At 35.8% G+C, this 21,783-nt stretch overlaps 3 protein-coding genes across 4 annotated transcripts; 2 read left to right on the forward strand and 1 right to left on the reverse strand.

Annotated features, from left to right (window-relative positions):
• Window positions 1-1,323: 1,323 nt before the first annotated feature.
• LOC105142254 (cytokinin dehydrogenase 1) lies at window positions 1,324-4,090 on the forward strand. The gene is made up of 5 exons (XM_011049790.1): window positions 1,324-2,089; window positions 2,433-2,560; window positions 2,642-2,899; window positions 3,002-3,264; window positions 3,358-4,090. Exons 1-5 carry the CDS (start codon window positions 1,429-1,431, stop codon window positions 3,665-3,667), a joined length of 1,620 nt encoding a protein of 539 aa, XP_011048092.1. The 5' UTR covers window positions 1,324-1,428; the 3' UTR covers window positions 3,668-4,090.
• On the reverse strand, window positions 3,940-7,520 carry LOC105142253 (uncharacterized). Its single transcript, XM_011049789.1, has 4 exons — window positions 7,433-7,520; window positions 6,400-6,498; window positions 5,438-5,485; window positions 3,940-4,538 (listed from the first exon to the last, which is right to left on the reverse strand). The coding sequence occupies exons 2-4, from the start codon at window positions 6,428-6,430 to the stop codon at window positions 4,147-4,149; spliced, it is 471 nt and encodes a 156-aa protein (XP_011048091.1). The 5' UTR covers window positions 6,431-6,498; window positions 7,433-7,520; the 3' UTR covers window positions 3,940-4,146.
• A 3,888-nt stretch (window positions 7,521-11,408) lies between these two features.
• LOC105142255 (uncharacterized) lies at window positions 11,409-21,472 on the forward strand. 2 transcript variants are annotated; one of them, XM_011049792.1, is made up of 12 exons: window positions 11,409-14,042; window positions 14,124-14,254; window positions 14,383-14,622; window positions 15,320-15,449; window positions 16,024-16,176; window positions 16,333-16,577; window positions 16,689-16,764; window positions 17,549-17,755; window positions 18,071-18,306; window positions 18,864-18,942; window positions 19,048-19,188; window positions 20,660-21,472. In XM_011049792.1, exons 1-12 carry the CDS (start codon window positions 11,604-11,606, stop codon window positions 20,810-20,812), a joined length of 4,230 nt encoding a protein of 1,409 aa, XP_011048094.1. In that variant the 5' UTR covers window positions 11,409-11,603; the 3' UTR covers window positions 20,813-21,472. The 2 variants fall into 2 exon arrangements, with proteins under 2 accessions (XP_011048094.1, XP_011048093.1); XM_011049791.1 differs by having other exon boundaries at window positions 11,409-14,254.
• Window positions 21,473-21,783: the final 311 nt, after the last annotated feature.

The following is a 21,783-nucleotide window of genomic DNA, read 5'->3' on the forward strand; positions in this document are numbered from 1 at the left end:
AGAGAGCAAACAAAATCATATATAGCCCTAGGACAAGACACTTACTTTCAATGTAATTGTTGAAATACCTTACAGCCTGACCTAAGAGATAGTGATAGTCCCACCTTTTTCCTCAAATCATCATAAAAACAGGAAGGAAAAAAAACAATTTCATAGACACCATCATGTACATCTATAGTTAACATTTAGAACCCTATATAAGCATTCAATCAAGAGAAGAATCCCTAAACAAATGCATCTTGATCTGCTGTGTTCATTTTAAGGTAGAAACCTCAATATCCATGTGCACCAAGAGTGTAGTATGGTGAAGCTGGCTCAAAACAAATACTGACAAAATGATGCAAATGCAATACAAAAATTGGTTCTTCCTCGTAAAGATTCAAGGGGAAAGAACCCATAAATAAATTTTAAATTCAAATTAAGTACCACAATTTCCAACTATTTTGGTGAAGCTTACTGGAAAAAAAAAGAGCCACAGGACAGTCATATCATTGCACCAAGACACCGGAAATTTTGTAAAAAAATAAGAACATATGATTTAAGATTACAGTCGAAGGACACCAAGACCACTTAAACCAACGTTAATGTTGTGTATTTTTTTAATTTTTTTTAATCAATAATGCCCTCACAAGAACATGGTAAATTGCCGTTTGGATTTCATATGCAACAGGCTGGCCTTACTAAAGAGAGCAACCATTTTTGTTACATATGCTTTGTCTTTAAGACATTGATTTCACCAAATGTTCAAAACAACGCTGGTTCGGATCCTAGAACCCTGCACTGCCAAAAAAGTTTATCAGCAAGCACCAGCTCATGAACATCACGTGACCATGGACCCATATTTACCACTTAGCTCTAACAGGATACAACCTAGAAGGGGCCGGCCCGTCGATGCCAGGAATTCAATCCAAATCTGACAATAATGAGTCTACAACTTGGTGAATTGCTTGAGCACAAGAAAAAATAGGTTTAAGGAAAGACAGTGGATGATAGAGAATCAGATTGACGTATTGAGGAAGGAAGAAAGCATCATTGTTCGAAGTAGTGATAGCGTATCACTAAAAGGATTAGAGAGGAGGAAAGTGGAAATTGCGGTTGTGAGACTGGAAAATGGCATGCATTTAGAGAAGCTATTATTTCACTTTCTTGTGACTTCTGTCATCTCCCTTTGGAAGCCAAAAAGGAGGGAGCCTAAAAAAAAAATATTCCTGAACGCACATCTAAGACAAAGTTAATTTGGACAGTTCGTATACGGGGTCGTCACTGAATATCTGGCTCTATTTTGACCGTGCCGCCCAAACCTTCCCTTTAAATTGTCTTCTCCACCTTTCATTTCCATAAGCTCTTCTGCACCTCTCCTTTTGCTATTTCTCACAGGTACCAAAATACACAATCTCTCTCCTTCCTTCCCTTTCTCACACGGAACAAATGGGATTGCCCTCTTCTGCTTCTAGAAGACAGAACAACCTTCTATTCCTTGTATTTATTATGATCCTTTTCTTTCACTCAATACCAGATAAAATCAATCTTTGTTCCAACCAATCTTCTGTCAGCCCAAGTGTGATTCCATATAAGAGCTCCTCCAACATCTCTTCATTGGAAACACTAAAGCTAGATGGCTGCTTCAGCTTTGACAATATCGACTACGCAGCCAAGGACTTTGGCGACATGTATCATTTCCTACCATCGGCAGTTCTACATCCAAAATCAGTTTCTGATATTTCCAACACTATAAAGCATATTTTCAAAATGGGTTCCACTTCGCAGCTAACCGTTGCTGCTAGAGGCCACAGTCATTCCCTTCAAGGTCAGGCACAAGCTCATCAAGGTATAGTAATCAACATGGAATCACTTCAGGGACCGGAGATGCAAGTTCACACTGGAGAGCTGCCTTATGTGGATGCATCAGGGAGTGAGCTGTGGATTAATATCCTACATGAGACACTTAAATACGGGCTTGCACCAAAGTCTTGGACGGACTACCTTCATCTCACCGTTGGAGGCACCTTATCAAATGCCGGAATTAGTGGACAGGCATTCAAACATGGACCACAGATTAACAACATTTACCAATTGGAGGTTGTCACAGGTATATTTACACATGCCCAGACTCCGCAATGCATAAATTTTCAGACAAGGTTGGCCCAAGATCACAGTACAGGATATAGAAATAGTCACTTCAGCATGACAGGGAGAATACTCCTGTGATATTATTACTTCAATTTTTATACAAGCACAACTTTACCCCGCCACACAAGTAGCTGGAAGCTTAGATATTCTATTACATTTAGCCTAGAGAAAAAGTAGCGTGGAAAGAATGCACCCTAGAGAATAATGAAATTCACAGCCAGTCTAGCTAACTTGAAATTGTGATTGAATTATTTAAAGCTGAGAGACGCATAACTGAATCTAACATGATGCTCTGGGTGCAGGCAAGGGAGAAGTAGTTACCTGTTCAGAGAAGCAGAACGCAGATCTCTTTTATGGTGTTCTTGGAGGGCTCGGGCAGTTTGGCATAATCACTAGAGCGAGAATATCTCTTGAACCGGCACCAAAGACGGTAAAAATTGCGTTCAGCATCTCTAGGCAGTCGTATAATGTCACAAGAAATATCCACAGTGTAATTTATTGCTTTTGACAGGTGAAATGGATCAGAGCACTGTATGACGAATTCTCTAAATTTTCCAAGGACCAAGAACATTTAATATCCAAGAATTCCTTCGACTACATCGAAGGGCTTGTAATAATAAACAGAACCGGTCTTCTCAATAACTGGAGATCCTCCTTCAAACCAAAAGACCCTCTTCAAGCCAGTCAATTTATTTCGGAAGGAAAAACTCTTTACTGTCTCGAAATTGCCAAATACTTCAACCCAAACGAGTCTGATGCTATGAATCAGGTAAGACTTGCGAAGAGAACACAGCAAAACACTTCTTAGGAGCCCAACATAGATTTCACTTTATTGATGCCCTTGCTCCTAACCTTGTTTTCTCTCATGCAGGAAACTGAGAGCCTATTGTCAGATCTGAGTTACATTCCATCCACACTCTTTCTGTCAGAAGTTTCTTATGTGGAATTCCTGGACAGAGTCCATCAGTCTGAAATCAAACTCCAAGCAAAAGGTTTATGGGAGATTCCACACCCATGGCTGAATCTTCTAATCCCAAAAAACAAAATTTTTGAATTTGCTCAAGAGGTCTTTGGAAATATTCTTACAGACAGCAGCAATGGTCCCATCCTCATCTATCCGGTCAATAAGTCCAAGTACTGTCATATCTTAAAAAAGAAAAACCTATTAAATTCCCTCACGAATTTCAAACTCTATGTTATCGACCTGATTGTTCCTCCACATTGCAGGTGGGATAACCGAACATCCTTAATCACCCCAGAAGAAGATACTTTCTACCTAGTGGCGTTCTTATCCTCTGCGATGCCATCTTCCACGGGACGAGATGGCTTGTTTCACATTTTAGCTCAAAACCAAAGAATTCTAGGTTTCTGTTCCTCGACTAGTCTTGGGGCCAAGCAATATTTGCCTCATTACAGCACCCAGGAAGAATGGCAAGCTCATTTTGGTCCGAAGTGGGAAGTTTTTGTACTAAGGAAATCAACTTATGACCCAATGGCAATCCTAGCTCCTGGCCACCGAATCTTCAGAAGGAAATAGCATCCACATGATGCTGGCCTCTCGTTCAAGATAAATATCAGGAAAAGGAGGTTTTCCTTAAGGCAAATATGGACCCATAATGCCTACGACTGTAAATTACTAATATTACAAGCTATGATAGGAAGTTGGGTTTCCATGATAATAGTCAGCATAATTGAGAGCAAGAGTCAGCAGGTTAAGTAACTTTTTTTGTTAAAAACATGAAGATTTTAAGGAGGTAATTCTGTAGAGAGGGCTTCTAGTATTAAGTCAGGATGATTCTAAACATATCATGAAATTAAATTTCTTTTATTTCTTCGAGCAAGGCGAAAGCATCTGTCTCTAACACATTCATGCCAAATTATGCATACAGAAACATGAAATTGATAATTTATCCAAACCACTGAGTTACATGTTAAGCACACCACAACATGTCAGAGGCCATAAACACCAGAAAAAGACTGTCCATGGCAACTAGGTCTCAAGGATTGACAAAAGAGCTACTTCCTTTCTGTTGCTTCTGTCCAGCCAAGGCCTGGTCTGTGTATTTCTCCCTGAGGCTCTTCATAGTTTCTAGCATCAAGGATTGATGCTTCAAAGTCAGTTGAATCACTTGCAACAGGAAGAAAGCTACTTATATCATCTCTAGCTCCAAAGCCACCAGCCCTTATAACATCATCTTGTGTTATGGAAGCCTCCATGTTTGCTTCCCCAGATCTGTTCTCATCCATAGGAGAATTTGGAGAAGCAAGTTCCTGCGCTCTCCAATCAACCAAGTTAACTTTCCTGTTATCTACCGGAGTACTTGGACCAGGTCTTGGAATATCTTTCACATCATTCTTGGAACAATTGGATTCGGCTGCTTCATCCCTTGTTCTGTTTTCATCAGTATCTGGGGCAGTCAGCAACAAGATTACAAACTGACAAAGGAAGCCAGCATTTGCATGGGATACGTTTTCATAAAAAAGAAATGGAATGAGTGAAAACTGGCTTGTTTATCACAATTGAAAGATAAATTTAAATTGAGTCTCATAATAAACTCCAGTAATATATAGAAGTGAGATGTCAATATCGTAGTCTATTATTCACAAGCAAAAACTCTTGGGCATCCATATCTCAAGATTATGGTTTCTCCAGACATACAATCAAAATGAAAAAATTTAAGAGTTCAAAAACCTCAACAAATCTGAGCTTGATTATGAGCGCTTCATGTTCTCATTGTGGACAATGTTCATATGGGAAAATCATAAAATACTGATAAATAAAAGTAACATTATGCTTTTTGGTTGTTTCAGCTATGTATAGGATGTTACGTCTAACATTACTATGTAAGGAAATTATGAGATGTTACTTCTAACATTAGTTGTCTATCCATGTAAAGAAAACAATTCCCGACAAATGATTTCTATAGAAGCTGAAATGAAAGATTTGTCTCCAAGGCTGCCTAGAAAACAAATAATTTAGGGAGTACCCTTGTGCTGGTAGATACTTTCCAAAGACCCTGTTATTCAAAATCTAGATGTAGGATTTGTAATCGCATCCCACACACATATGCAGGAAAAATAAAACGAAATAAAATAAGAACAAAACTTCCAAACAACCCAAGTCATTCAATCTCTCCAAAAAAAATATGTCAGCACCTGTTTGTTAGGATTCCTCCAGGACCTATAATACCAGAATTAGATTTGACAAGTCAATTCCAAATATCCAGCATATCAGGCTTGACTCGTATAGAAGGCTATTGGCTACATTATTAAACTTAAAAACATTTCTACCATGTAAGCAACCAACCTAGCTTGTCTTCTAATTGGAAGGCTCTGTTGAACTTTTCATATCTATCTGCATTAAGTTTAAAGGCCTTCTTTAGTGGAAGAAATAGTGTTGTCCTAAGAATGATGTTACAATTCTGATTGCAGAAAGAGAAAAACATAGAGAATGATTTACTCATTCTTATGTTAAATTGCAACATACCTTAACAAAATATATTTATGGAAGTCATCATTAGGGCATCGACACATCAATATAAGTGTGACATCTATTATGATCTAGTTTGATAATTTTGGCTGAAATGGGAGCTATCACAATCCACCAAAAGATTCAGGAGGCACTATCACTTCAAAAGAAACTTTAAAATCAGCGCTGTGTGTGCATGTTCTAATATTAATTTTGTAGTAAACAACATTGTGTTCTAACAATTAATGGCACATTGTTGAATTTTCACTTCCCCAAATGTTAAGATTGCCAATTCTGCTTTCATTGTGAAGCATGCTACTGCTGGAAATGCACACATACAAAAGGTCTGCTTCTCTAACATAAACATCCTTTCACAAACATCTACCCAGTCTCATGATGACAATTGTCAAAATGAAAGGAGGGGTTTCATGTGAAAAATAGGATTATAAACGCTTCTAGACAACAATTATATAACAAGCCACCAAAAGATTCAGGAGGAAAGGGCCATAAAGAACATGCACTTTCATACTTAAAGAATCAATAACAAAGAGCAGGCTGAGCATAGCACCTCGCAGTAGTCCACTAAATTATATTATAAGTTTAATTGTTATGAGTATGAATTCGATTTCCAGTCCCTTGTTTATGCAGATCAAAATAATAAACAATTTTGCAACATGAAATACTCAAAAGACTGCCTACAGGCCCAAATTGACCTGGAATCTCCCAGGGCACGAAAAATAAATAACACACCAAACTGCAGAGCTACAGTCTAACTGAAGAAATGATACACAAGATCATACCATGGAAAGCCTCAGCCGACTTGTGATCCATGGTGTATAAAAACCTCACCCAAATGGTTCTTGTGCATATAAGATCCTCCACGATCCTCTCAAAAAATTCTATTAAAACAATAGCTACTGTAAGATTCCATGTACGATATACACAGTGGCTGATAAATAAATTTTACCACTAAACATGGAGCATAAAGAGAAACTTGACAAAATCTGAAAAAAGACAGCAATAAAAACAACTAGAGAGAAACATCCGTTCTTAGACACGAAGATACTGGTAGCTTGCATGCATTTGAAAAGTAAAATGTGTTTAAATATTTCATTGTCGTCTGAGACTGCTTTGAAGCTTGAAGAGAATGGTTTCTTGATCATGACGAACTCTAATTATGATTCCACATTCACAACACACGATTTAGCGGCCATGCTCCTAAAAGCATATCCAACCTTAATAAGACAGCATTTGTTGGAGCAAGCAAGTTGATAACAGAAATTGATGCAGAGCAAGTGAACGGAATTTCCTCCCTCCTCAAAAAAATGAAAATTTGAATAAAACCTAAAAGCAGAAAGCGCAAAGCATTGATGGATTGGCACTACACTGAAAAGGATTTAGCAGTAATTACAGGCAAATAATCATTAACAATTTTCTATCATTTCATTTACACCCTCTGAAGTTTGAGCTAATCCCACCTCCTGAATCCTTAATTTCCAGCATTAATAATTTAAAAGACTTGAATTTGAATGTTTAAAGGCTGGTCCTAATCCATTATAACAATCAAGCATCATAAAAAAAAAAAAAACCTATCACCACTATCAGCATCTACGACATTACTTGTAAGGAAAAAAAAAACAGAAAAGAAAATCAACGATGACATATCGCGAAACGGAAATTCAAGACTGAGAAAGCACAAGAAACTACAACACTCGATTTTCTTTTTGTTTATTTATTTATAATAAGGAAAAAGAGAGGGAAAGAAAGAGTGGGGATAACTATGGTTTTTCAAAGTTCTAGGGTTTAAAAAGGAGAAATGATGATGGCGTTTACCTGGTGAGGGAAGAGAAAAGAAAGGAAGAGAGGAGTCCTTTTGCTTTGCTTTACTGTGTGCGGTGCTGCGTTTGTCTTGCCACTTTTTGCGTTTTGTTTGTTTGTGCTGGAAGTTAGTGTTGTTAATAAAGTACTGTGCCTAGCTGACTTGGCATTTAGATTTGGCCCGGTTTCCATTTCGCGTCGAATTGAGATAGCGTTAACTGAATCGGACCTCGTTAATTTAATAAATTAATTCATAATTAGATTAAAATCTAATTTAATTTAAATAATTAAAACAATTTCATTTTTATTTTTTATAAAAATACCTTTAAATAATATCATTTTATATAAATTCATGGGTCTAGATTTCACGAATACATCAAGTTAAATTTTATAACAATGCTTGGAATGCAAGGATTTTTCTTTTTTAACTTCTTTTGGGTTTCAACTTGGATGTCCCTTGCATAAGACACTTGTTCAAGCGTGTCTGTTTAAGGTATTTGAAAATAAGATAATAATTATTTTTTAAAATATTTTTAATTTTAAAATAAATTAAAATAATATTTTTATTTAAAATAGTATTTTTAATATCAACATATCAAAATAATATAAATAATTTAAAAATAAATTTTGAATAAAATAAATTATAAAATTATAAAATAGCCTCTAAATCATAAATACATCATATAAATTTAGCCCGCCTGATGCATGATCCAAGCTTCTTAAACTAAGTCAAATCTCCTATCGGATATTATAACTATGCAAAGAGGCAACAGTTTAGTTCAACTAACTATACATTTTAACCCAACCTGAGAGAAAACGAAAGAGATGAAGGAGCACCTTGACCATATACTTTCATTTTAATCCATAGCCATACCCGCTACGTGATAGTTTCTCAATATTTTTAAATTTTATTTTAATCCTTGTACTTAAGATTTTTATGAATAAAACCCCAATTAGGATTTTATGTCATTTTTAAAAGAAAAAATTGACAAATATTTTTATTATTAAAGGTGATCATTTCAGGTTCGATTCAATTTTTATAAAAAAATAATAAATTAATTTTTTAAAATTCAAAACAGAACCAAAATTAGTTCAAACCGACTAGTTTTTGTTTGATTATTTTATAATAAAAAATAGGTTCCAACTGGTTTGGCTCGGTTCAAACCGTTCTGGCTCAATTTTTTTCGATTTAGCTTGGTGTGTTTAGTTTGGATTTGGTTGGGTTTTTTTATTTCAGGTTTATAAAACCGAAACCAAACCAAATAAGATATTTTTTTCAAAATTCCAATCAGTTTTTTCACAATTTAATTTTTTTAAATTTTTTATAATTTTCTCTATTTAATCTGTTTTTTTACTCACCCTGTGGACATTCATGAGTACAACAAGTGATCTACTTTGAATTCCATTCTACATAGTATTTTATTAAATTCTAAGTTAATTATTTTTATAGTTTTAATCATTTTAATATCTAATATTAAAAATAATTTTTTTAAAATAAAAAAAAAATATATATATATATTAGTTTAATATATTTTTAAATAAAAAATATTTAAAAAAACAATCATTATCAAACTCTTAAACACTGCTTTCATCTCTCTTTCTCTTCTTCACATTTTCCTTTTACCCCATTTGTCAATAATTTTTTTTCATAAAATGGGGATTTTGATTTAAGAATTAATGTGTAGTTGCCATCGATTATATTCACAAATCCAAGCACTCGTCGGGAAGCCGAACTTGCATGTTTTTATTTAGAAGAAGCAACATTCTTCTTTTGAGAAATTAAATTGAACATCTCTTGTCGAATGAGAGAGATGTATCTCTCCATTCATTGTTCTAATTTCATGCTAGCTTGAAATGGGTGTGGATGGAATGGAAAGGAAGAGAAAAAAAATTAAGACAAATAAGAAAAATCCATATAATATTTATTAAATTCAAGACAGATAAGACTATGCAATTGAATTCTTTTTTCTTTTTTATCTCTATTTCCTTGAAATTCAAGCACGGCATTGAAAATTTAAGAGCATTCCCATTGATTTGGAATATTCTTTTAATTACAATTTTTTATGTAATTTCATTTTTATTTGTTTTTTATTTTTCTTCTTTTATAATTTAATCATTCTATATTATTTTAAAAAAATTAATTTTATTGTTATCATCAATTTTTTCTATTAGTTTATCACAGTTTAATTATCTAAACCATAAATTTTACATATCTCTTTTAAATAAAGGATTTTTTTAAAAAAAGTTTTCTTTAGTATTTTTAGCATTTTTCCTTCACAATTTCTGTTTTTTTATCCTCTTGTATGTTTTTTTTTTTAAAAAATCTTTTATTTTAATATTTGATTGGTTGAAAAACAAACTTTAATTTTAAAAAAAATTATTTTTTTTGATAAAATAATTTGAATCATGAGTAGTTTAATAGGTAAACACATATTTTTTATTATTTTTATTATTTGACATTCGTTTTTTTCTTTTTTTTTTAAATGTGTTTGCATGGACTGCACATGTATTTTTTTCCTTCCAACTCGTGACACAATATAAATCATATGACTAGTTAACAAGATATATAAGGTTTCTTTCGCTACAACATCAGATATAATTTATCGTGGATTATTATAATTAAATTATTATTTATTAGATGAAAAAAAAAGTTTTATTGGTAGGAATAGTTTAATCTTTTCTAGGGGTCCATTGATTATTAAAATATTTTTTTAGATTTATGATAATATTTTTTATTTTTTTTCATAATAAAATAACAAATTTACCCTAGAACTAATAAAATACAGAACAGTTGACTAATGATTATTTAATCTCTTTGAGAACTTTAAAGAACTTTAAAATAGTAAAAATATTATTTATTCCTGAGGAAAAAAAAGTTTTTGATTAAGAGTTTATTTTCTAACACAATAAAAATACACTGTTACCCTTGAAAAATAGAAAAAAACAAGCATACGTCTAAGGGTATTTGCATAGTTTTTAAACCCGGCCCGGTGGTCGGCCCGGTCCAAGGCCCGGGTTCCAGGTTTTGACCGGGTCGGCCGGGTCAATTTTTATTTTTTTTAAAAAATTAAAACGACGTCATTTTAGTAAAAATAAATAAAAGTCAACGGGTTGCAATCAGGTTTTTGACCGGGGTTTGCTGGGTCGTCCGGGTTTCCGAGTCAACCCGCCGGGTCGCCCGGGTCACACCAGGTCATGGCTTACCTTATTTTTTCATCAACCCGGCCTGATTCCAGCCCCGGGTCGCCGAGTCCCGAGTTAACTCGCCGGGCCGGGCCGGGTTTTAAAACTATGGATATTTGTGTTATTTCACATTAGTTTTTTTTTTTTTCACATTCTGTGCCATTAAATACTCCCATGAATTTTTATCCATAGAAATGCATATAAAAAAACAGGCATATGTTTTTCAGCATTCTGTCATCTCACAGTAGTTTTTTTATTTTTATTTGTTATCAATATATTTTATTAGATGCATAAGTTTTTCAATTTATTTTTTTATAAAAAACATATTAAAATATCATGTATATCTAGATTTTCTTTCCTTTATAAAAAAATCGACAAAACACATGTCGTATGAATTGAACACCATCATTAACATCAATTATTAAAATTAGAATTAAAATTCAAACTAAACCAACAATCAATAAAAAATGAGTTACATTCATGCACACACACATATATTATGAATTATAAAAGAATTATACTATACATAAATCCAATTTAAATCATCCTCCTTGTTAATTTAAAAAATGACCTTTGAAACATCAATAAACAGTAAATAAAATAAAAGGAATAACTTTGACGCTGTACTATTCACAAGTCCAATTTAAACCATCTTCCTCGAATTTTTTTAAAATGACTAGACATTAAATAAAAAAATGAAATATTTTATTTTCTTTTGATGTGAAAGTATGACATTAAATTTAACAGGATTTTTATATTTTTTTCCTTAATTTTTATTATTTAAAAATAAATTTAAAAAAATCACACACACACACTCGTGTGAACGCAAGACTTCTAAATTCAACGAGGAACGACAAACGGTGCAATTTACAGGCCAGAAACCCCACTACCCCTCTATCGCTTGCTTCAAAACGAAGCAAAGCCTCAACACCAAACACCTCACAATCCAAACAAAACCTTGATTTCACAAAAAAACTAAAACTCCTCCTCTGTGTTACTTCCAATGTCACCCGCTGCGGCCGTCGATATCAGGTCACCCGTCACCTCCAAACATCCTTCCTCTTTCCAAAACCCTAATTCCAATCCAATCGAAAATAACCACCGCCATAGTGTAAAGGCTCCGGTTTTTGGTAGCGCAAGTGAAATCGATATGAATGAAAACGGGTCGCAAATCGGGTCGGGTCGGGCGCGGCCGAGGTTGGTGAAGGTGAGGAGGCGGTTGCATGGGAGGAACAGAGGAGCGGCTCCAGGTGAGTTGTGCGGGTCCGGGTCGGGTTTTAACCCGTTTAAATCAGTAAGTGATGATTGTTGTAGCAGTGATAGTTATTTAAATGAGGATAGTAATGTGTCCAATGTGGGTTTTGTGTTTGGTGCAAATGGAAGTGTAAAAAGTGGGAGGTTAGATTTGGATTTGAATTCTCGAGTGGAATTGGATTTTAAAGAAAAAGAATTTGGTGGAAGTGTGGGGCAATTGAGAGAAAAGGAGCCAACTTTGGATTCAAAAATGGAGGCTGGGGAGTTTTGTAACGTGGGTTTTGTGTTTGGTGCTAATGGGAATAATGACGGGGTGAAATTTGTTTCAGAGAAGAGACAATTGAATGAGTGTGGTGTGAATGCATGCGAAGCAGAGAATGAAAAGGTCAGGAATAATGGTGACAGCGAGTCTTATGATGACAGGAGTGAATTAGGATCGGGTTTGAATACCAATGAGGGAGATTCTAGTGGGAATGGTGTGAAGCTGGGTTCTGATGATGTCGGTTTTGTGTCTGATGCTCCTCATGCTGGGACTTGTACAAACATGGGGGTTTCTGGTTCAGGTTTTGTGTTTGGTCCAAGTTGTTTTGTTGGAAAGTTAAATTCGAACGAGGGACAGAGAGAATCAGGCGAAAGTTCTGGAGATTCAGCCATTGCTGATACTGGGACGATGAAGGTAAGGCATGAGGCCGACCTTTATAAAGTGAAAGGCAATGGTAAGGGTATTTTTGTGTCACCTAGCAGCAGCAAGAAAAGTTCCTTTCTCAATGAAAGTGTGGTTGCAAAGTGCCCTGTTGAGGTCAAGTCAAGTGGCGAAACTTTTTTAAATTGCAGTATTTCAATGGATCAAAATGGTAATCTGAATTCTAGTGTCAAGGATAAGTGCACGTTTGCTTCATTTGCAAATAGTAGTAATGTAGCTAGTGCTTCTAGCATGAACCCAATATTTAATCTACCAGAAGATATTAAGAAACTTAACATTAACGAGTTTAAGAACATTCATGGAACTGACGATAAGAATTCATGTACTAAAGATGATTCTTCATTTGTATTCAGAAGCAGTAAAATGGTTTCTGCCTCATCTAATGGAAGTTCTGGTGGTGATAAATTTGAATCCAGTGACAAAAACAGAAGTTGTAATACAGCTAGCACTTCTATTGGAATTTCAAGTTCGGGATTATTTACATTTCAGGCAGGACGTGCAAAAAGCTCTTTTGAGGCCCAATTATCCCAAGATCAAGTGAATGATGATACACAACTCAATGGAGCTGCTGTTCAAACTTCATTGTCATCGGGTGGTTTTGACTCCCAAGTAAATAATGTAGTTTCTGAAGCAACAACTGTGGCTGGAGTTGATAAGGAAAATAACGAAAGTAGTTCTACAAACACACTGGGTGGATTAGGAATGCCCTTCACAGACTTCAAAACTCCATGGGATCCTTCTTGTTTAAAAACAAGTCTATTTCCTGAATCAAATAAGAAACTGGAATTTACTGTAAATAGCAGATCAAAGAAGGGCAAAAAATCACAAATGAGGATACGGTTGAAGCAAGATTCCCTATGCAAGCAAGAGCAAGAGCAAGAGCAAGATCACATGCAAAATGAAAGGAGGCCCCAAGAAAATCTAAATACCCCTACCAGTTACTCACCCATGGATTTTTCCCCTTATGAGGAAACTACAGCTGAGAAATTTTCTGAAGAAACTTTTGTGACATCAAATGATTCCAACCATCAAGAAAATAATTGTGCGTCCTCTATCTTGCATTCGAACGAGATTGCTGGTCTCAGAGAGAGTGGAGGATTAGATGCTAATAAAGATGATGGGAAACCTAGAGAGAAGATGAACCCGGAGAATTCTGATTCTGGTTCTGAAAGATGTTTCATGGGTGATTACATCTCTAAAGAGTTTGTTTTTGGAGCTGAAATGCCCTGCTCTGGTTTCAACTTTGTGCAGGTCAGTAGCAGGGATGCTGGCACTGCTGAAGATACACACGGATTAAAGACAGAAAGCAGCCATCAAATGCAATTTTCCTTCACTTCAGGATCGGGAGACCTAGATGGGAGGAAATTTTCCTTTTCTGCTTCACCCTCTGAACAAATTAGTTCATCAGCACCAAAGCGTCAGTTTAGAAAGAAATATAGGAGGAAAAATCCACGTGAACCATACGTTGTTGCTCAAAACCCAAATGTAAGCAAAGTCAAATACTTTTCTGTCCAAATTTCACCACAAGCCACCACTTTTTCATATATAGCTTTTGACATTGTGCAGGGACAAGAAGATGATTTATCTACTCCTCAAAGAAAGGTGGTAAATAAATCTGAAATAAATGAATTAGCCAAGCCAAACTCAATCTCATCCAGTGACTCTGTTCAGGAAGCATGTGAGATGTGGCGAGCAAGGTAGTTTCTACATAAAATCTATCAGTGGCTAAATAGTTCGCATATTGTTTAATAATGAATGCTAATGTATATTACTTTTGAGACCGTGAATTTGATACTTATGTTGAATAGGATTTGGTTTTTACCAGGGGGAATCGCGCTTATCAAAATGGGGATATGTCTAAAGCTGAGGATTTTTACACAAGTGGGATAAATTCCATTCCTTCTAGTGAGATGTCAGGATGCTGCCTCAAGCCTCTTGTTATTTGCTATAGCAACCGTGCAGCAACACGAATGTCTCTTGGAAACATGAGGGAAGCTTTAAGAGATTGCGTAAAGGCTTCTGGTCTAGATCCCAACTTTTTGAAAGTTCAAATGAGGGCTGCTAAGTAAGTCCTTTGCATGGGCTACACTGATCTTATAATATTTTTGCGTAAAGTGCATGATGCAACAACATTCATATCTGACCTGTCATTCATATGGTTTGTTTACACAAATTTTCAAATTAAAGATTTTTCTTTTAGTGAAGTATTTGAGCGAAACAAAACTTGGTGATTTTTTTTATATGTTATATCTTCTATTGTGCTCTTTTTTTTTTTTTTGAGGGTGTACTCCTAGGGTGGGGTTATTTATGGTAAGAATTCGTTCAGAAGAAGAATGCTGTCCCAAACTTGTGAACAATATTTTCTGCACCACACCTGCGAATGACTCTCTTTGAATTTTTATTTGTCACGTGTTGACTTCATCTGAAGGACAGGAGTTGTTTGGTTGTCCTTTATATGTAGATGGTATATGGTGTCCATATGTTGATACCTGTGTGCTATATACTGAATGATGTACTATGTATTTTAAATACTCGTGGATTTTTTTTTTTGTTTCTAATCCTCATACTCTACCTGTGCACTAAGAGCGTCCCTCTTTGACCATGCACGCTGATCAAGAATAGCTACTAAATGCTCTATCAGCCTGTCTTCTTTTTATTAACCTTATCATGTTGTCCTTATTTTCTCCTTCCTGAATGATGTGGTATGTGCTTGAAAATGATGTATTGCATGCTGTAAACATGTGGGGATTTTCCCTTTCCAGTTGTTATCTTCAGCTGGGAGAAGTTGAGGATGCAATTCACTATTTTAGTAAGTGCTTGGAATCTGGAGCTGGTGTGTGTTTGGATCGAAGAACCACAATAGAAGCTGCTGATGGCTTACAGAAAGCTCAGGTATGCATTTGTTAGCTTCAGCGCTACTGATGTGACCATCTTATCAAGTAGAAATACAATCGTTTTCATTAATTGTATATCGATCTTGCTTTTGAAATACTTGTTTTGAAGAAGTTCAGATAAAAGAAGAGAGGGGACAAAGGTTGCCCTTTCCTCCTTGGAAAATTCAGTGCCCCTTTTTCCTTCTAAGCATAGTACTTTTTCAAGCAGCAACTCCTAAGTAAGCAGAATAACCAAGTTCTAAAGTTTTAATAGGATAGAAGCTAGGTTTCCTTTTCTGGCAGGTTACATATAAGGCATTATATCCTACAGGCAGGCAGTATAAATCATATCTTAATAGCCATTATCAACGTTAAATTGACCTTTAAAATCTAGAAAGATCTGTTTTGAATGCAAAATATGTATTAGGATGCAAAAGGAGGCACTTCATTTTATTGGATTTGACATTTTGGGTGAGCTATAAGAAATTGCTTATTAATGGGCTTTTCTGGTAGCTAATCATTTCTTGCTATCCATGTGTGATTTTACAAGAAATCAATCTCATGACTTATCAAGTGGTTTTCCTTGCTTCCAGAAAGTAGCAGAGTGCGCAAATCATTCTGCGAAACTTTTGGAAGAGAGAACATATGATGCAGCAGTTAATGCTCTAGATGTGATCAGTGAGGCCTTGTCAATTAGCCCCTACTCAGAAAGATTGCTGGAAATGAAAGCGGAATTTCTGTTTATGGTCTGTGCTCTTTCAGCATTTTCTTTTGCTTGTTCAAGTAACTGAATAATTCGGAATATTGAAGAATAGCAGTTGATAAATTGTAACGCATGAGTATTTCATTTGTTTGCCTCAAGGTTTCTTCTAATCAGAGACGGTTTTTGTGCCATTTTGTAGTTACAGAAGTATAAAGAGGTGATTCAGCTGTGTGAGCAGACTCTTTGTGCTGCTGAAAAAAATTTTGCTTCCGTAGGTGCGGATGGGCAGTTTGTGGATATTGGCTGTTCTGAAAGTGAAAATTGCTCATTTGCGAGGGTGTGGAGATGGCACTTGATTTCAAAGTCCAGCTTTTATCTTGGAAAGCTTGAGGTGGCTCTTGATTTACGTGAGAAATTAGAGCAAATGGGATCCATCAGTTACAAGTAAGTATATCATTTCATCAATGCAATCCAATATTAAGGCATGCATTTGAATTTGGTTATCATTTTCTCAGAATAGCTTTGAGATCCCTGATAATAATATGAATCATGCAGGAATGCAAATGCGAATAAGATATTGGAATCATCTGTTGCATTAGCTGTCACCATACGCGATCTTTTACGTCATAAGGTATGCTGCTGACTGCTCCAAGTTTACTTTCTCCCTGGGTTCTTTGAAGTGATATATGATGTGTGATGGTTTACGTAACATGAATGTCATGCTTAATGTTTTAGTTGGGTTAGAATTATAGGAATAGGGCTGCATGGTACTTGTTTCTTTTTGTTACTTGCTTTTGACAACATGGTGGCCAACTTGTCAGATGGTGAAACTTTTGATAAAAAATCAACAATCCATCTTTCATGCTAAGCTTCTATTTGTAAGTGTATAATATTGTATGGAATGTTATGATTCATCATTACAATGCCCTTGCTGTTATTTGTGTCTTAATCCGTGCCCATTTTAAGTACATGCTCATCTTTGAAAAATTTAAGGATATTGAGAAATCGCAGATTATGAACGGATATTTTTCCACGGCAGGCTTAATTTTTGGGTAGCTTTTGGTCTTGTGAATGCATGGGGTTGATTTGATTGGATTCCCTAGTTTGAAGGACTTTTAACAATGTGGATCTGGTTAGGTGATTTCACTTGTGGAGTTTTTGATTGCAAAATCTGCTGTGTTATTGTTGTTCTTCGATAATAAGTGACATCAATAGAAAAATAGGGAAGGAATGCACATTCCAATTGCTAATAATTGTATATGAAGTCAGATCAAGTGATACATGTTTGATTTTTATTTTGGTTTTTGGTTCCCTCTCAGAGTCTCATGTAGAGAGACAGTATTCTGTGGTCTTACTCAAATGGTTTTTCTTGGAATTCCTCCTACCAATCTGAGTTACATTCTTGTCAATTACAGAGTGCAGGGAATGAAGCAGTTCGATCGGGACGGTATGCAGAAGCTGTAGAGCATTATACTGCTGCTTTATCAAACAGCATTGAATCCCACCCTTTTTCAGCAATTTGTTTTGGAAACCGTGCTGCTGCACACCAAGCATTGGGGCAGATTGCTGATGCCATTGCTGATTGCAGCCTAGCTGTAGCCCTTGATGGAAATTACTCTAAGGTTTATCTAAAAAATATATGTTTGGTTACCAGCGAGTTAAAAATTTGTCATGGACCTCTAAGAATTAAATGTTTCTTTGAATGGGAAAAATAAATTTATTGTTAATAATGTAAATACATACTATGAATTGCATCCTTTTATGATCATATTTCCTTTAAATGCTTCCTGCCATTATGCTCTGTGGTAGGGAAGAAATCAGCTTTAATTTACTCAAAAGGAATGTGAGATAGATATCAAGTTTTGAAAACTGTTTTCCCAATGGTTTTCATGGCTGCTTGATACTGTTAATTGCTCAACTGCATGTATCTGTTGCAGGCAGTTTCCAGAAGAGCAGCCTTGCATGAGATGATTAGAGACTATGGACAGGCAGCTAGTGACCTTCAAAGACTTGTATCCATTCTTGAAAATCTATCTGATGAAAATGTCAGACAGTCCAGCAAACCTGCTAGATCCACCAGTAGGACAAAAGAATTAAGGCAAGCTCGTCTGCATTTGTCATTATTGGAAGAGGAGGCTAAGAAGGGAATCCAATTGGATTTATATCGTATTTTGTAAGTCATTTTAGAACTTTCAAGATATGATGCTTTCCATGGACCAAAATCATGTTTGTAATGTTTGGATGCTATTGCTCTAATTAAATCATCTGCTTGTGGTGATTCCGGAGTCATGGTGGTCTTGCTGCGAGATTTGTTTGTATTATAATCATTATTTTCCTTGTCATGGTTTTTGAAGCTGAATCTTTTCTGAGCATGACTTTTAATTCTATCTTGGCATTTGCATGCTTCTCCTTTAGAAGATGTTAATGTATCTATTGACAATTTGCAATTTGGTAAAGCTCTTTCATTAAGAATGTGAACTACCTTTTTCTTCTTCTTTTTTTTGGAATTGTAAACCTCAAACCTTCTCAGTCACACATCATCCTTGACAGAAAAAAAAAATTCTGCTTTTTTTCTACTAGTATTTTATCTGTTACTGTTTCCACATCCCTGGGCTTTGGAACGTGGAATGTTTTTTTCTGAAGCACTTGAGGCTATTTTCTGGCCATACTTTGTAACTGTTGCATATTATACATTTATAAGTTGTTGACAACAAAGAATTTCTTTGCCAGGGGAGTCAAGGATTCTGACACAGCAGCTGATATAAAAAAGGCATACCGAAAAGCAGCTCTTAAACATCACCCAGACAAGGTTTTTAACTTTCCACACCTGCATATATGACCGCTGGACCTGTTTCTAATCTTACAGGTTCCTCTTGTATTTTCTTTTTTCTTTCTTTTCCCCCTTTTCCTGTAGGCTGGTCAGTTCCTGGCAAAAAGTGAAAGTGGTCATGACAGGCAGCTCTGGAAGGAAATTGTTCAGGAGGTTCACGCAGATGCTGACAGGCTATTTAAGATGATTGGAGAAGCATATGCAGTACTCTCAGACCCCTCAAAGGTTTGTTATTCATTTGATTTCAACTTGACATGGCTAATGTGTGGCTATATTCTAGACTTGGAGCTGTGTTCTTTTTTTCAATTACCTGTATTGTAATCATTTCCCATCTATTTAATTGCCTTTGCCAGTCTTTTACATCTCTAATCGACCAAGTCTGTGTGGCTGCTATAGTCCGTCATCTTGATTACTAGGAATGAAGACATCCTTTTTTTTTTTTTTGAACTTTTGTTTAGCAGCAGTTAATTGAAAATGGAAATTAATATTGTATAATTTGCATGTATGACGTGCGCTGTATACTTGGTTGATGTAAAAAACTGAAAAAATTGTTGTCAATATCACAATCAACACAGTAGCAACCACTATTCATTGTTACCAATGCTAGTAACATTATTACCACTACTTCTACTATATATAGCCGCCGCCGCCGCCACCACCACTTCTACTACATATAGCCACCATCCAACACCATTACTGCTATCACCACCATGGTCTCACTATCATAACCATTATGACATGATCAATGCTACCATCAACTATAACATGGCCGTGACTGTTGCTGCAATACTATCACAGTAATAACCATCTCCATTGATGCCACCACACCTGCCATCCACCATTGATTCCCAAATATTACCACCATCGATAAAAAATAAAATATATATATAAACCACTTCTAACACTGAATCATTGCCATCATCAACACTATAACAATTCTCAGAAGGAAAAAGAATGGGTTGCTTTGTCATTAGACTCATTTGCTCCAGACATACCTGTTTTTTAATATCAGCCTGTTGCCCAGTCATATAGTTTCAAGATTTAGATTGTTGTTTGAACATTTTGTTATCCATTCCAGTCCCTTGATTTCATTCATGGTAATCAAACAGGGTTGGAAACTTTCCAGTTCTGTTATTTTCATTTCTAAGTTTTAACAGTTTCTTTGTTTTTCCTTTCCACTATTTATGGCCCTGTGAACTAGAAGCGAGTATGTTAAATGCTGTTTCATAGTCTGTTTATTCGTCTGCTTTATCAGTACCCTGTATTACGTTGTATACTACAATGGCAGATGTTTAATCTTGCTGCCTGACCTCTGATATAAATTACTTTTGATATGCGTGCATTCTTTATCCCAAATTTTGGATAGACATGACTTGGAGATCACAGGATGGTGTTATCATATACCTGTTCTTTGCAGCCTGCTTGTTAGTGAAGGTTGTTAAACACTAGAATCTCTAGGACCGAAAATCGTTTTCTCTGTTTGTCCTTCTGACTAGTGAACTGACTTTTGTGTCTAAGGTCAAATTCTACTCAATAACTATCAACCTAAAATAAGGACTAGAGCATTGTTGAATGAGGTTTGAGATTTATCTAGAAATTCTAGTTGGAGTCTCACTCAAAAACACTCTTATTCTGTTTACATTATTTTGACTAGTAACTATTGCCTCATTTTGCTGTGTTGCTTTTTAATTGACAGCGGTCAGAATATGATCTTGACGAGGAAATTAGAAAAGCATCAAAGGAAAACAATGGAAGCAGTCATAGAAGAACATACACGCGCAGCAACTCAAATGAGAGAAATGACTACCGTCGACATTGGCAGGATAATTGGAAGACTAATGGTTATTAACGTTCGTAATGGTAGGAAAAATATGCTGTCTCAGGATCAAAAGCAAACTGTGTTTTTCCGATCAAGGTCAGGTCAGCTTTTAAGGGATGAAGTTCAGAGGATGGATCATCAGGACTGGCTAGCCATTGGTCTGGTTAGCAGCCTGATAATGGATCCAAACTAACCATGGCATTGATCTAAGATAGATAGTTGTCAGTAAATTTGGCAGATTTCTATCAAAGAAATCTACATTTCTTATTCAGGCTAAAAGGGAAGGTTTTGTTGAAGGATACTGGACCTTTTAGGGCATTGTTTGCAAGCATACTTAAAACTCGGCTCTCCGGGTGTGCCTAAAAGCCAAAAGCAACTCTGGATAGAAAAACTTTGGGGTTTATTTATTCAAACCCCCATAGAGAAAACAGAGAAGAATCACTTCTAGCTGTTTGTTGTTTACAAAAACCACAGGTGCATTATCAAAATAAGACGCATGTTGCTTCATTGTTGTTAACTCCTGGCCTCTTGGTTGCCTGGTGGTTGTGGTATAAGGTTTTTCACCACATAAAATCTTGTACATTATATATTAAAAGAAAGAAAAATACAAATGGATGTAAAAACTTTGAGTGTTACTTATTTTATGCTTATGGAATAAGAAGAAAAGGGATGCAGATGTTATGCTGGCAACTGTTTATCTGAATGCATGCAGAAAGCTTTTCTGTTGTGTCATTGATTGAGACAATCTTGTTTGACATCCTGTGAATTGCGGGACTAAGCTTCTTGAACCCAAAGACTTGGTGGCAATTCTGTTAGCATTTCGTTGACTTGGCTATAGGGTGTTTTTCATAAGCAAAGCAAAATCAATTCTCTTACTTTCAGGGTGATTGGGTTAAAAAAATCACTAATAATTCCTTGCAAACTTGACTTTTGTGTAGATGGAGATGGCAGTTCGGCCTTACCGACGGGTGTACACCTCCGATGCCTGCCTGCCTGCCTGC

The sequence above is a fragment of the Populus euphratica genome, unplaced genomic scaffold (assembly GCF_000495115.2).
Source record: "Populus euphratica unplaced genomic scaffold, PopEup_1.0 scaffold138.1, whole genome shotgun sequence".
Classification (NCBI taxonomy): domain Eukaryota; kingdom Viridiplantae; phylum Streptophyta; class Magnoliopsida; order Malpighiales; family Salicaceae; genus Populus; species Populus euphratica.